General features: G+C 39.3%; 1 protein-coding gene across 2 annotated transcripts; it reads right to left on the minus strand.

Moving 5' to 3' along the window:
- Positions 1 to 8,011: 8,011 nt before the first annotated feature.
- Positions 8,012 to 13,565, minus strand: LLPH (LLP homolog, long-term synaptic facilitation factor). Of its 2 annotated transcripts, none has more exons than XM_082351314.1 (3): positions 13,417 to 13,565; positions 11,567 to 11,786; positions 8,012 to 8,635 (listed from the first exon to the last, which is right to left on the minus strand). In XM_082351314.1, exons 2-3 carry the CDS (start codon positions 11,769 to 11,771, stop codon positions 8,457 to 8,459), a joined length of 384 nt encoding a protein of 127 aa, XP_082207440.1. In that variant the 5' UTR covers positions 11,772 to 11,786; positions 13,417 to 13,565; the 3' UTR covers positions 8,012 to 8,456. The 2 variants fall into 2 exon arrangements, with proteins under 2 accessions (XP_082207440.1, XP_082207441.1); XM_082351315.1 differs by having other exon boundaries at positions 11,567 to 11,778; positions 13,417 to 13,511.
- Between the last annotated feature and the right edge of the window lie 3,235 nt (positions 13,566 to 16,800).

Here is a 16,800-nt window from a genome sequence, read left to right on the forward strand (position 1 = left end):
GTTTCATTTAGCAGCCCCTCTTTTTATAGAGAGGAAAAGAATAGAATTAATCTTGACATTAGTCAGAATGTTACATTTGTGTGGCCACTTGTCACTGCCTTATGGTTTAGAAAAAGATTGGTCTGAGAGTAAAGAGACGTGGGCTCTGAACTGGGTCATGAACTCCTAATATCTCGGCAAAGTTGGGGCCTCAACAGTTTCCTCATCTGTTGAAAAGTGCAGGGTTAAAATAGGTCATCTCTAAAACATTTTTCAGCCTTAAGTCTTATGACTATTTTAGTTCATATTAATTTCATGTTAATGAAACCAATCTGTAAGGGTACTTGTGTGAAACACCTTCAGACAGACCACCCACCAAATAAAACTACATTGAAATGCTTTTGTATGTGTCAGTATTCTAGGTGCCATATTAAATTGAGTCCTTTCTCCAGCATTTAACATTTCCAAAAATGGTTCATAGACTTAAAGGAAAAGTTGGCTGTGAGATTTTTGAAGAGCTTTACAATGGAATTATCTTTTTTTTCCCCCCAAAGACTAAAAAGAGCCCAGTCGGAGGTGGAAGGTGGGGAAGACATCTAAACACACAGACACACACGCCACAAACGACCACCGTTACCCACTTAGCTTTGATAGGACGGTAAGCTTGTCTTTTTTCTTTGGATACCACTGCCTTTAAGTGAGAAATTTGGGGGAAATTTGCAAATATAAAATGCAACTCAATTTCACTAAGTAGGGAGACATAAAATAGATCCAACTCACCTGAATTTCCAGATAAAGAAAAAAAGCCTTCATTAATAAATACAGAAAATATTTTAAAGCAGGATTCAGCAAACTTTTTCTTAAAAGGCCAGATAGTAAATATTTTGGGATTTTCAGGCCAGAGGAGGGTCTCATTCGTAAATATTCAACTCTGCCTCTGTTGCACAAAAGCAGTCATAGAAAACACATGAATGAGTGGGCCTGGCTATGTTCCAGTAAAACTTTATTTGCAAAAACAGATGACCAGCCAATTGGCCTGCCCCTGTTGTAAAGCATATCTTCTATTTATGCATCCGGTTAAGGTTAGAAGATGAGGGTGAAAAGGAAGAGAAAGAAAAACATAGTAAGTGGAAAAACTGAGATGAGAGGGGAGAGAGAGAATGCAAGAAGGGCAGTGATTTGAGCCTAAGGAGGAAATTGAAGTAATATCCACACAGAAAAAGAGGCCAGTGCAGAAAAAAATTTTTTTAAAGAGGAAAATGCAGGACTTCCCTGGTGGCACAGTGGTTAAGGATTTGCCTCAGAATGGGTCTCAGGTTCGATCCCTGGTCTGGGAAGATCCCACATGCCTCGGAGCAATTAAGCCCGTGCGCCACAGCTACTGAGCCTGCAAACCACAACTACTGAGCCCGTGCGCCACAACTACTGAAGCCCGCGTGTGTGCTCTGCAACAAGAGAAGCCACCGCAATGAGAAGCCCACGCACCGCAACGGAGAGTAGCCCCCACTCGCCGCAACTAGAGAAAGCCCATGAGCAGCAACAAAGACCCAACACAGCCAAAAATAAATAAAAAAAAATTTTTTTTAATAATAAAGAAAACAAAAATAGGCAAAACAAAGGTATGGTATTTAGGGATTCATGCATAGGTGGTAAAACTACTAAGAACAAAAAGAGGGACTTCCTTGGTGGCACAGTGGTTAAGAATCCACCTGCCAATGCAGGGGACACAGGTTCTAAGCCCTGGTCCGGGAAGATCCCACATGCCATGGAGCAACTAAGCCCGTGTGCCACAACTACTGAGCCTGTGCTCTAGAGCCCGTGCTCCACAACTAGAGAAGCCACCGCAGTGAGAAGCCCGTGCACCGCAACAAAGAGTAGCTCCCGCTCACCACAACTAGGGAAAGCCTGTGTGCAGCAATGAAGACCCAATGCAGCCAAAAAAAATAAATAAAATAAGTAAAAAGTAAAAAGTAAAAAAAAAAAAAGAGGAAAATGCAGAGGAAGAGAGAAAGACAAACTGATGAGGAAAAACAGCACAGAAGTGGGAAATCTATTTGAGCTATTGTCACTGGACCACAAAGAAAAATGCCAGGGGTCATTTATAAACAAAAGCACTTACAACTAAACTTGGTGGGATTTTTTTTTTTCCCTAAGAAATAAATAATGTTTGACTCACAGCTTTAAGTTTTTATTTAAAAAAAATTTGTTTTCTTTCAGTTATATGTAAGAAAAACAGACTGAAGGAAAGCAAAGGGAGGTGCAAAAGAGTACCAAATGGGGACAGGACATGGTGGTGACAGCCAGGAAAAAAAAAAAAAAAAAGGAAAGGGTAAACTTTCCCTGTCCTCTCAGTCTCTGCTCTCTGGAATTTAAAGTGCCAAGTTTGATCTGCAACCCTCTGGTCCTGCTGGAGTTTTCCTGGAAAAAATATTTAGTAGGCACATGCCCAAGCAGCGACGTGGCAGCTGTACCCTTCCCCCAGCCCTCTAACCCACCCCAAGCCTAAGTGGTCACAGCCTACCAACCACTTGCCTTTCCAGAAATTGCTCAATGTCAAATTCCTCTCTGGCACTGTGAGCTCAGTGTGTACACTGGTCTTTAATGACAAGGGTGGAAAATCAACCCTGGGTCAATTTTCTCATCCACTGGTCACAACTTAGCATTTCCTTTCAATTAAGAATTACACCAAAAGAACCTCCAGACCTAGGGGTCCTCTGGCACTTTAGTTCTAATGATTAAAGTATACTCTTCAGGTCTGACCTTCTAAACCTCAAAACCTGAGATGTGAGTGTGAGAAAAGAGAATAAAGGACTCATAACCATTGGGCAGAATTACATTTAAATCATCTCAAGTGAGGGTCTCCCACTCTCTGCCCCCTTCCATTTCTTTCTCTAGCGCTCTCCCTCTTCCAGAGAGACAATTCAACAGCCTCTTCTCAACCCATACCTGGCTTTAAATAACACTCACATTCAGGAAGTTCTTCTTTACATTTAACTCAAATCCCTTCTGCTACAGTTAAAACCCATTTCGTCAGTGGAGATTCGGAACAGCTGATTCCCATTCTCTTTATGGCAACTCTTCTTAAAGATTCACAGGCTTATAAAGGACAACCATACCAATTTCACCCATGGCATACAGCTTCTTTAAGCATTTTCCACGAATATTTTACTATACAGTTATCAATAACCCATTGCCTAGTCTGTGGAGAGCTTACCCACTGAGCAAATTTCTACAGCTGGAGAAAGACAATAGCCCCTATCCAATTACTCAAGGGGCTGCCTGCATTAGTAAATACCTATGCTTTTGTGAAGACAGTATTAGTTTGAAGTTTGGGACAGAACAAAGACTAAACCTAGAGCAGAATGCTTATGTCTGAGTAGGAAAGCACGCAGGAATGACCAATCTTTGGCCAACTGCCTACCGCTCTGCTCAGAATATCACCCCTTAGTGTGAGCAAGATGAAGCTTTTTAGAAGTTTGAAAAATAGCACCCAATGTGGGTCTCCACTGAAATTTGTAATCCTATCTCCCCGTGCTCCCATCACATATCTCAAACTGTTTCTTCTCTAAAGCATTAAAAAAATAAAAACAAACAAACAAAAAACCTGGAGCAATACAAAAGATCTTCAGCTGACTTTTAGGAGCAAACAACATATGTTCTTGAACATCTGTGATTTTCCCAAGCTATTTTTTTTCCCCATTATTGTCAAGAGAAAAGAAGTTTAGTGGAATGTTTCTCCACAGAGGCACAAGTCTATAATACTCCCCGTTGATTACATATAAAAGACACAAAATATTAGTTTATTAGAAGCAGCTTGAACCACTGCTGTACAAAGCAGTTCTCTGATGGAACAGATTTATGAAGTAACAGCTGAAAGGTATGTAGATCACAAGATACATGACAAATGTACTTTATTACACGGATCAGAAATACCATATGTACTAGCAGTTACTGTACAGTGATACACAACACCCAACTAAGACTATTTAAAGGTTCTGCTGATATTGAAAACTATAAAGACAATGTGAAAATGAGAAAGTGTTTCGTAAGACAGCATAATGCCAAGACACGTCATCGCTTTAGGAAATTAAACACACTCTGCATATTATAAACTTAATGTATTATAAAACTATGCCGTTTTTAAATTAAAATGCAAAGGACTTCACCCCATTCATTGTTTAAAGCAGATGTTCATAACGTTTTTCCATACTTTAAAGTGGAACTTAGTGGAATGAATACCAGACTTAACGACATTAACAAATTTAAGATTTCAGATTTTGTTACTTCCACCAAAAAGATACTTAAGTCTGCAATCATGGGGTACCAAAAAACTACCTAAGGGCAAAATAAGCACAATACATTTCAAAGTGACAACTTCCTGCAAGGCACTTCTTAGCTGGAAAGGACTTCACCAGCTTTCTACTGAAATTCCAAGTACAATATTTGAGTCCATTCTGCCACATTCCAAACAAGTGACTGTCCAGTCTTAGCTTGACAGGATAGTCCTCCCAAGCTGCTTGTTCCACCTCCCAACAAACATCTTAGTTAGAAGGTTCTTCCTTAGATTCAATCAAAACCTGTCTCTGAAGCTTCCCATCAGAGACATTCATTCTACACTCTGGGACAGCCTTGCCCACTACTTAATAATTGCATAGCTTTAGGCAACTTTACTTACCTCTTCAAAGCTGTTTCCTCCTCTGCAAATAGAGATAATAAGAGTACTGACCCCACAGTATTGTTTTAGGGATTAAATGAAATAATACAGGTAAAGCATTTAACACAGTAAGCATTCTCTAAATGTTGGTTATTACTAGTATTCTAGCAAATGAGTCCTATTTGACATCGCATCCTATTCTTCTCCTATTCTAAAATAGGTACGAAAGACTCTTGGCATTCAACTGTGTAAAGTTTAAGGGTTTTTGTAAGCAGGCACAAACCTCGCCCTGGCCCTCCTGCTGCCTGATGGGGCCCTGGGAACAACACAGTGGCCTTAACCTGGCATGAGTATTTAACAGTTCCCTATTCCCCCTCAACATTTCCTTGTTAAACTGGCATGTGCCTGCTGCAATGGTGTTTTTACATTCTGGCAAATACAGGGGAAAAGCTTTGTATTTTTTGACTATAGCATGAATGTGAATCGCTCTGCCAGGTGGCATCAGAAGTTAGTTGCTTAGCTAGTAAGCTTAGTCAACAGCCCACCATCTGCATCTCAATTGTAGTATTTATAAATTTGGGAATTCCCTGAGGTCTCTTTAGATTTCCCCTATTTATTCTATTTTGTGGCTAGCACTTCACTACTCCTACACACCACTACCCTCACCATCAACACCAGTCCATTTCAGATATTTAAATCAAGTCATTTATAGCCAGTTACTTTTTTTCTCCAACTCCTAAAAATCATATCCCAGATATATTGATCCAAATTTTGAAAATATTCAGATTTCCTCATAAGCAAATATATTCTGCTGCATATTTACTCTACGCAGCATGTGAACTAGTAGGGGGAAAATGTATCTAAAATGTGACATTAGAAAAAAACATGTAGTCAAAACCACTTGATTCTACTTTAGAGTGTCAATGGCAGTTCACATTCCTTCTCTGATTAGTAGCTTGGGTACCACTGAATGTAGGCTATACCTTTAGGATGGGATCAGCCAATTCTAAGGGCATGCTACCAAAGGAACTCCAGTCTGGTTTAGGCCTAGAGATTTGAGAAGGGGTCAATAAATCATTTCTCTACTGAAACCAGCTCTTCAACTGATCCTGAGCCCCCTGAACAGACTGAACCAAAAACAAGTATTCTACCCTAAAACTACCTTTTTTTCTTAGCAAGAGTTTGCACACCCTTGAGAGGCAGAATGACACTGCAAGAGCACAGGCTCTGGAGCTTGACTGTCTGACTTTGAATCCCAGCTATATGGCCTGTGTGCCTCAGTTTCCCCTGGTGTATAGAGAGATAATATCAATACCAAACTCAAAGGATTGCTGGGAGGATTAAATGAGCTAATACTTCTATTGAAGAGTTTAGGATTAAATAATTTAGAACAAAGCCTGATATGCAAAGCAACCAATAAATGAAAGCAGTTTTGATTATCCTTAGATGATTTTAATTTTAAATTTAATTTCTTAAAAACCAAAAATAAAATGTCACATTCAATCCCTAATGTGATTCAGCCCACTCAATATAATTCCAAAAAATGATTTGGTGCTTAGCTTGAGCTCCATCTGGTGGTTTTACAGAATTCTCTGGAAAACATCAGTCAAAGAGATGACAAATTTTATGAAGCTAATCATTTAAGAGATTAAAGGACTATGCTATACTTCTCAATTTATAACCTCCAGGAAAAAAGCAACAAAGAAGTGATCGTACATTGCACTCATTCTGGAATGCTAGTCTAAATTTCCCGCTAAAATTTGGAGGTAGGAAGAATCCTGCTGGCCACACAGTTCAGGAACTCAGTGACCGTAGAGGTCCCCATCACAAGCTATGCAAGACAATTTCTCTTTCATAGCCAACTTGCCAGAGGACATAGGACACTTGAGAACATGTTTCTCAAATACGTTTTTTGATAGTGATATTTTGCTTTTGTTAACTTTTAAGTTAAATCCTGACTGTACAAAGTTCATGACTAGACAACCGTAAATGACCAGCCTAACATCACTGAAAGGCCCTGGATGAAAGCTCAAAGCTACTACCTACCGTTGGAGTGAAACTGGAGGTTATCAGCCTCAGAAAACATGATATCCCTGGTACTGGCTTCTGACCTCAAAAATCCAGAAAAAACATACATAACGATGCTGCCAACTTTTAAATAAGCACTAAGTGTGTAACATCACTGATGTAGACAATTCCTATGATGGGGAAAAAAAAAGGAAACAGCTGGTATATTTAGGCTGATATTATCATGGCTTAATTAGATAATGTTAGCAAATTTTTATTTCATGAATAAACATTTATGTATTTGCCTTTTCCTCACAAACTCTGTTGTTCAAAATTATACCAAAAGGCAAAAAAAGGCCATGAACTTTTTTGAACTTTCCAACTCACATCTTCTTTTAGCTTCCTTAAGTATGTAAAAATAATCCACTAACTTTTTGGTGAACTAACCACTGAATAGATTGACAAAAGCCTATTATATAAAATAATCCTGAGATTTTACTAGCATTAAATTTCAGCTTCAAATCTCCTAAAAGATTTGGGTCCTGTCCTATTTATCTCTATACTGTGTCCCAGCGTAGCTGTGTGCCCAGTACAAAATTTGTGACCTGATGCCTAAGTGACCTTATTCCACTAGGTCTCACTTTTAACTTGGTTTTCTCTGAAGCTAACAGCCTCTTCTGAGTACATACCCATGAGGGCAGACACCTCGTCTTGTTCCCTGGGTCCCTAGCACCTGGAAAAGTCTGCTAGATCTCTATATGACTATATAGGCATACTTTGTTTTATTGCGCTTTGTACATATTGCATTTTTTTTTTTTTTACAAATTGAAGGTTTGTGGCAACACTCTGTCAAATAAGTCTATCAGCGCCATTTTTCCAACAGCATTATTTTTTAATTAAGGTATGTATATCGTTTTTTTACATGCAATGCTATTGTAAAATAGACTACAGTATATTGTAAACGTAATTTTTATATGCACTAGGAAACCAAAAACTGATGTGGTCCACTTTATTGCAGTGGTCTGGAACTGAATGTCCAGTATGTCCGAGATATGCCTGTACTAAGCTAATATTGTTTTTGAATCTTCAAGTATGTAGCATTTCCCAAACTTAATGACCATGTAATATATTTTTTTCACCACACATCCAGAAAAGCTAATTCTGAGAATCATACTCTGAGAATATAAAAACTGAAGCATATTAAACTAGTTCCCAGGATCTTCTAATCTCCTAAAAAGATGGAGCATAATAATTTGCACATGTCAATATTCCACCCAAAAATTTAAAATTTTTAAAAAATTTAACTGAAGAATCTGGTCTTCTCTACTACTAGGAAACCTTAAGGATATATGAAAGAACAGATCTTCAAGATCTAGACAGAGTATCTTTTATTCTGAATTACACAAAATCAAAACTCCAAACAAGTACTGCTTATACGATCCACTGACATATTTTCACATGATATATAATTTACTTTAAATCTGAGTTAGCTCAAATTTGTCAGTATAATATTATGTTTCATCTTTCCTAAGACTGAATGATTACAACCACATTAATACTCGAGAGGATTCTGATGTCTGATAATCCCTGCATATTGGATAGCATTCAATTAAAATATCAGTGTAGCTTTCATTCATCAAAGAAAATATTTTATTCAAGTTACCAAGACAAATTTGAGGAGTTACCTTGGGCTTGAATTGAAGAAAAAGGCCAAGTTAAAAAATGGAAACAGTTTCCATTTGGTGGAAGCTGAAATCAATGTATACATTCTAATCAAAGACCTGTCCCATGTGGCATTTTTCAAGTTTTTAAGGGTCTACCAGGCCAAACCCTTCGCTGCCTTGATAGCTTTTGCTTTGCTTTTTCCTTTCTTTTTCTCTCGCTTTGCTTTCAGCCTTTTTCTTTGCCTCTGGTTCATCCATACGGGGTACTGCCCATGCTGGTCTAGAAGAGTCTTTTTGTTTCTCTTAATATCAGTCTCCATTTTCATGTCATCTGAATTAAAAAATGGAAAAACTATTAATACTCACGAATGCAACCCCATGAAAAAGCACATTAATGCAATGAGGACACAACTTAAAAGTGGCATGAAACTACAAAAGGAAAAAAAATAAAAAATAAATTCCTTTATTTGTGCAATGATCTTTGACTAACACTCAAAAAACTCCTTACAGCACATTCAGTAGAATCATACACATGATGCAATGTGTTCCCACAACCATGAAAGACATAAAAAGTATCTGTGAGGAACTAGAGGCATCATCTATTTAGTCACTAAGAAACTTTCTAAAGAATGTTGTTATGCAACCCAATCAAAAAATGGGCAGAAGACCTAAAGAGACATTTCTCCAAAGAAGAAATACAGATGGCCAATAGGCATATGCAAAGATGCTCAACACTGCTAATTATTAAGAAATGCAAATCGAAACTACAATGAGGTACCACCTCACACCAGTCAGAATGGCCATCATTAAAAAGTCTACAAATAACAAATGCTGGAGAGGGTATAGAGAAAAGGGAACCCTCCTACACTGTTGGTGGGAATGTAAGTTGGTGTGGCCACTGTGGAAAACAGTATGGAGGTTCCTCAGAAAACTAAAAATAGAATTACCATTTGATCCAGCAATCCCACTCCTGGACATATATCCAGACAAAACTATAACTCAAAAAGATACATGCACCACTATGTTTGTAGTGGCACTATTCACAATAGCCAAGACATGGAAACAACGTAAATGTCCATCAACAGATGAATGGATAAAGAAAATGTGGTACATATATAGAACAGAATACTACTCAGCCATAAAAAAGAAAAAAAAGAACGAAATAATGCCATATGTGGCAACACGGATGCAACTATAGATTATCATATTAACTGAAGTATGTGAGAAAGAGAAAGACAAATACCATATGATATCACTTATATGTGGAATCTAAAATATGACACAAATGAACCTATCTATGAAACAGAAACAGAATCAGGGACATAGACTGGTGGTTGCCAAGGAGGAGGGGATTGGGAGAGGGTAGGAGTCAGAGTTTGGGATTAGCAGATGCAAACTATGATATATAGAATGGATAAACAACAAGGTCCTACTGTATAGCACAGGGAACTATATTCAATATCCTGTGATAAACAATACTGGAAAAGAATATGAAAAAGAATGTATATATATGTATAACTGAGTCACTCTGCTGCACAGCAGTAATTAATACAACACTGTAATTCAACTATACTTCAATAACAAATAAATTAAAAAAAAAGAGAACATTGTTATGATTGTCCTTTCCAACAGTGAAAGTTAAATAGGAAACATTTAGGAGATATGGGTTTGAATTACCGCATTAGGGGTAAGTTTATGGTTCTGAAAACATGCGAGTTATGAGAACACTCCTCGGATTAGGTGCTTTCTTGAGCTAAATAAAATTGTTGCGTCAATAAAAAGTGCACCCACGCTTCTAATGGACAGGCCTTAGAAGAAAATAACCTATTAGGAATGACTGGCCACTTCCAACGAAGAGTACTTGGAAGAGGAACAGCAGTAAGCAGCAAGCTTCATGACAGAACAGACCGGGATATCCTGGGGCTGCCACACTTTCTTATCCAGGTCACACTCAGGTATCCAGCTCTTCTAACGGAAGACTTAGCAGGAAGCTCAGCACAGCCATGCTGTGGTCCATCTATCACCAACCTTATCTATTGTGAAGGACATGTCCACAATGTCCCTCTCTGGGAACTTACCAGGGTATACAGGTTTTCTGTGGACTCTGCTACCTGACATATTATATTAGTTCATTTATCTGGTTTACTTTGGGTTTCCTCCAATGTGATGTAAATCCCACTAGGATGGAGGTCATTTCTGTTATTCATCATTGTTGCCTCAGTACCTAGAATAGTGCCTGATATACATTAGCCCTTCAATAACTGGTCACTGAATGATTATTTTAGGTGCTGTTCTAGGTTCTGGGGATACAGTGGTCTAAACAAGCTCCTTGCTCTCATGGAGTTCTCAATGTTCTGTTGAGGGGAGAATGACAAAGCAAACTTCAGCTTGTGGTTACAGCCTTTTTAAAGAGAAGTACTGGAACGAGATTAAGTAGGACCAGGCAGGCTGTGGTAAGCACATGGAAATATAATGAGGTGATTTAAGCATGGGAATGACATAATTGATTTATATCCTAAAAAGATCATACTGGGTGACATGTCAAAAATGAATCAGAAATGAGCAAAAGCTGAACAGAGAGGTAAAATGGCTACTACTGTGGTTCAGGCAAGAGATAACTGTCATTAAAGTGAAAGCATGAAAGTAGGAGAAAAATGGATAGATTCCTAATGTATTTTGGAGATAGTCAAAAAGATGTGCTAATGGTTTACAGGTGGGGGATAAAGGAAAGAGGGATTGAGAATAATGACTATTATACACATTATATACAGCCTCCAACTTTAGACTATATTAAAACACAGACGTACCTAGAATCTGTCAAAATCAAATACAGGGAAACTAATCTTTAGGATAATAATATAAGGGCAGAGGACTCTCAGAATGGAACCTAGATCTTGCAAAGGGTAAAATGAAGAAAGACCTCCTCCTATCCTGCCTAGTTCTTGACTCCTGTGTACCCTCCCAACGAGAGTGTGTCTAGGTTTGTCTACTTCTGTAGTACTGTCTATTTCTGGACACTTAGGCTATCGTATAAGCACAAAAGGCCCTCTCTGAATAATCCAAAACATACCTACTCACATGAGGTGGCTTCAAAATAGCTTAGCATAGAATCTCTAGTAGCACCTCCAAAGAATTATGTGGGCATGGCAGGACGTTTGTAGGGAAGCAAGTGTGAGAAAGAATGGAAGACAGTGAAAAAGGGAAAAAGAGCCACAAAAGGAAGTTGATATAATTTTTTTTTAAATGAAACACATAAACTCACCTGTTTCATCTTTCACCACACATTGCGTTTTCTCTTGACAATGTTTGGGTTCCACCACAGTTGCTATCTCTTGAACATCTTTCATTAAAACATCACCATCTACTTTAAGAATACTTTTAAGTCTGCTGAGCTCCTTTGGGGCATTCTTTTTTCTCTTTTCAGCACGCATCTTCCTTTTCCACTTACTCCGTAAACTTTTAGCCATATTTTACCTGGAAAGCTAAAAAATTACATTTTCAAAAGCAACTATTTACTATCAAAAAAACAAATCCTTGGAAAACCAGGTCAAAAGGCATCTCTGCAGAACATGAACAACTGGAAAGTAAACTCTTCACTCTGTTCATGATTTATGATGGCATAATGTGCAAATTATGTGAGGATCAACGTGGCATATACAGCCACTAAATAACAATTAAGAACACCAAACCAAACTCCCCGTGGCCACTGGCACACTGTGAGTCAAGCCAATGCTGAAAGCTCCTGTAGTTTCCATACAAGATGCAGAAATTTAATTTCCCCCCAAATGCAAAGAGTGCCATCACCTTACATTTATGCAACAACTTAAAAATCACAAAATATTTTATAAATCTTTTAACTGAATCCTGATTTCCCCCAAACCTACAGGCGACCCCACCCACCCCAATTTTCCTCATTATCCACCCCCTCAAATCAATCTAGCTATTTTAAACTTGTCTATTTCTACTCTTGCTTTCCCTCAACCCCTCAGTCCCAGCCCATCCCTCAGAAGGTGGCCAACGTGAGCTTTTAAAAACTTAAAGAGCAGACACTGTCTTTCTTGGAATTAATGATTTTCCAACTCATATATTCAAGATCTACAGGGTGTTGGTGACCTGGCCCCTGCCTCCTTTAACTCTTATCTCATGCTCCACCCCATCCTCAAGCACCAACTACATCTGAAGAAAGTCCAATCAATGACAACCGAGGGACAGTGTGGGGATGTGATGAGGGCTGGGAAGGGATTATAGGGATTATAAACAGTTTAGAGGGACGCTCATGGGAATGACTTATAACATCATCTCGACTGTGCTGACAGACTTATGTTTGTGTGTGAGTATACATGGATATATCTTACACACTTTAAATATGTACAGTTTGTTGTGTTAATTACACATCAATAGGCAGTTAATCACTAAGACATTATTTTGAAAAAAAAAAAAAAGAAAAAGAAAAATGTCCAAATGACGTTGACTTCAGTATCTTTACATTTGCCGTCCCTTTGCCTGGGAACTTATCCTTCACTTCAGTACCTCAGAGACAGCTTTTCTGACTCCTGTAAGCTCACCTCCTTTTATTCTCTACCACCTCATCCTTTTCTTTCCTGTTTAATACGTGTTACAATCTAAAATTCTTAAGTTTATTTTCTGTCATTCCCGGTGGCCTGTGGGCTCCACGAAGGCAAGGGATAAATAGGTCTTGTTCGCTACTGGATCCCCCAGTGCGTAGCACTGTGCACACAGTAAAGTTTAAGCAAACATTTGTTAAACGGACGACTGGCAAAGTAACATTTCTGGACGGCAGCAATCACAAACTCACTCTGTCCCGTGTGTACAACAACGCAAGCCCTGCGAGGGGCTGGGAGAGAAGGGTTGCGGTACACAGCCCTGAGCGGGGCTGAACCACTAAGGACAACTCCACTTCCCACAGAGCACCGGGAAGCCCGACCAGGACCACCAAGACAACGGGAGACCCTCGTCCTAAAGGAGGCCTGCGTCTCTGGCCCGGGCTCAACCTTGCCAGAGAGGGACGAGGCTTGAGAGTCTTTCCACGGGCGCCGGAATCGAGTCCCAAGTCCCACGCCCCACTGGAGCCGGTTGGTAAAAAGGACTCACCTGAGGACACCCAGAAACTCAGACACGGCACGCTGCTCACGCCGACCGGAAGTCCCCGCACTTCCGCCTTCCCGGCAACCCGCTCTACTGCCCCGCCCCCCGGGCGGCGCGCTGCTCGCCGGGAGCCAAAATGCCCCGGATGGCCTCGAGAGGCGGGGCCCTCTGGAGTCCCGGGCTGACGCGCTTCTTTCCTTGGGTGCGAGTGCGGACCTGGGAGCTGGGCTCCTCCCAGATAGGTTCTGAAGTCGGATTAGGGAAATGCGGGGAAACCGGGTCGAGGGTCGGACACCAGCTAGGCCTGCGTCCCAAGCATGAGCGGGGTAGCCCCGAGACTAACCCAAGGAGGGAGAACCGCCAGATGACCCTGCCGTCAGGTAGGGAGCTCAGAGCCGACCTCTAGATTCACGTCAGACCTCCCCATTCGCATATATTCACCACGTCACGTGTTCCTCTTGAAGCCGAATTAAGATCTTTATTTGCAGCCCTTAAATTTCCCCATCCCCGGTGGTGGTCTCACGGTTGTACACATATATCAAAACTTGTCAAATTGTATCCTTTAAGTATGTGCAATTCATTGTATGTCCGTTATACCTCAAAGCTGTTACCAAGAACAAAAACCCCTTTCTCATCCCGAAGACAAGTTCAAAGGGTAAAATGATCAAACTAATTCAGTTCAATCAGTGTTTACCCGGCTAATCACTAATGTATACCAGACACAATACTTAGCCTAGGACACTCGGCTTCGGTGACGGTCACGCTTGATCACAAACACCACCAGTTCTTTTTGTTATTATTTTACATATGCTCCTAATATCAGTGGCTTTGGAGCCGTACAGGTCTGTGGTATTTATGGTTCTAACACTTCCTTGTGAGTGATATGAGTACTATCTCAGAGCCTGGATTTCCTTACCTATAGAACGAAGCTAATACAACCTAATAATCCTAGGTAGGGGATATAAGAGCTCAACAAATGGCCGCTCATATCGTTTTCACATAATAAATTCAAACATACACGGGACTATTTGTAAGCAATATTTTCTAGAGATTTACAACATGCACCAAAAACCAGTAAATGAATTGTCTTTAATCATGGCCTAGTAAACTCCTGTCTGGTTACTAGTAAAAGAGTTCATTCTGAGACAATTTATGGGTCCCTTTTTTCTTTAAATTTGTGTCCTTGAAGAAACCATGCATCATGTGGAAATTACTAAACTCAGACTACAGCAAGTTGTTTTTGTTTTTTGTTTTTTTAAACAGAGGCTGGAAAAAGCTCATAACATGCGGTATATTTAAAAAAAAAACATGCTTGAAAAACCTGCTTCCTTTAGAGATTAAGAAGTTGCTATACAGCAAGTGAATTTCTATTTTAAAGTTAACTATATGTTAGATCTGGCCACCTCTCCCAAAAATACATGTTCACATTGCATTTTAAATCAGAGAAAGCTCACTTTCAGATAGTCCAAATTGACTGCATCTTGCTTAACATACCAGGCCAAGACTTTTGAATAGATACTTGGCACCAAAAAAGAGAAAAAAGTTTATTATGAAAATGTCAGTGTTAAATATATGCCATAATTCTGCATTACTGATGCTTTAAAAGGCTGAATCCTAGATTGCATTACTGAGAAAAAAACCTTTTTGAACATGTTCCTCACCAGTTTATATAACAGCAGTTCTAACAGAATAGTTAAATGGCCTTGATATATTTAAATACCCTTAATTCATTCCCTCATTCATACACTTGAGTATGCATTCTGTGATAGGCACTATGCTGGGTATACAAAGATGATGGGAACTAAAACTACTGTCTTCAGGAAACTTTAACCCCTGATGGTGGGATAAAGCTTAAGGGTCAAACTGGACATTGCTTCAGCTCCATCACAGAGCTAGGAGAAGCCTGTGGGACAGGAGGCACAGGGGGTCGCACTGAATACCTGACAGGAAGCAGAATGGTTTCCCATCTCAAAGCCATGCTACACTACTGGCACCAGCTAATGGGGCCTCTACAGTCAGGCCTCGCCCATGGAATTCCTGATCTGAATAGTCACTTAGTAAGGACTAGGAAGACGAATGGCATTCAGATGGTGACTCCAAGCTGCCCAGGCACTAGGTGACAGGGACTTCAAAACAAAGCTTTAAAGATGAACAAGCAACAAGAACTTAACTTCCCAGCTGCTCCAAAAAGGCCCACAACTGGCTGCTGACACCACTAATCCCCAGAAGTGGATCAAGTGGATAAAAGCCAGGTGCGAGGTCTGCAGAAAAGAAATGAAGGCAGGCAGACAGGGCCCACTGCACTTCTTTCCCCAAATTATATTCAATAAAAACAAATCTCAGATACTGCTCTTCCCTATTTTCCTCCTACCTCCCTGGCTGCACTTGGTACGTTTTACAGTTACCTGTCACTCTGTCCAAGCCCTGCTAATTCCCCTTTTTTATTATTTGTGGAGTCTAGGTATTTTCACCTTTACTTGCTGTAGAAAATTGAGGTTGCATATGCCCTTTTATTCAGCAATTCTGCTCCTAGGTATATTCCCTACCTAGGCAAACTCTCATATCTATGCACACTGGGACACACACAGGGATGTACATATGGCAGTACTGATTGTGACAGTAAAAAAGGAGGAACCATATAAAATTCATTAACAGAAGAATGTATGAATAACTATGGTCAATTTACAAAACATAATAAATACACCAGTGGTTGTCAAACTTCTTGGTCCTGTGATCTCTTTACACTCTTAGAAATTACAACATTTGTCATATCAGAAAGACAAATCTTTAAAAGTTTACCTGTCATTAAAAAAAATTAATTACATGTCTACATGATTTTTATTAAATAAACTACATTTCCCAAACCAAACAATAATTTACTGGATGAAAAATGGTATTGTTTTACATTTTTTAAATGTCAAATCTGCATTTGCTTATTGTCTCTGGTCACAATTCAGTACATTCTCCCTTTGGACCAACAATAACATTAATTAATAACAGCAGCTGACATTAATAAGCACTTAGTTTATATGATATATCCATCTCATTTAATCCTTATAACAGCCAATAAAGTAGGTGTTATTATTCCCATTATAAAGATAAGGTAAAAGACGTAAGTAAGGAAGAATAACTTGCCAAAGGTCACATCACCAGTAAGTTGCCTAGTAAGGATTCCAATTTAAATTCTCTTACCTATGATGCTATGTTAAACTTGAGTATAGCATTATGCAACTGGGTATTCAATAATTAATTGATAGTGATGGAGTCAAATTTACATCTAAAACTCACCAAAGGCTAAATCTATATACTACTACTAATTTATTTCAGTTTAACAGTTTAATGCTTAGTGTTATGTGCTGAGTTGCATCCCCTGAAAATTCATATGATGAA

The sequence above is a fragment of the Balaenoptera borealis genome, assembly GCF_965194805.1.
Source record: "Balaenoptera borealis genome assembly, chromosome: 13".
Classification (NCBI taxonomy): domain Eukaryota; kingdom Metazoa; phylum Chordata; class Mammalia; order Artiodactyla; family Balaenopteridae; genus Balaenoptera; species Balaenoptera borealis.

Coding starts and splice junctions, on each gene's coding strand:
- LLPH (XM_082351314.1), bottom strand. CDS start 11,771: ATGGCTAAAAGTTTACGGAGTAAGTGGAAAAGGAAGATGCGTGCTGAA. Junction 8,636..11,566: donor TGTGGTGAAAGATGAAACAG/GTGAGTTTATGT, acceptor TTTTTAATTCAG/ATGACATGAAAATGGAGACT.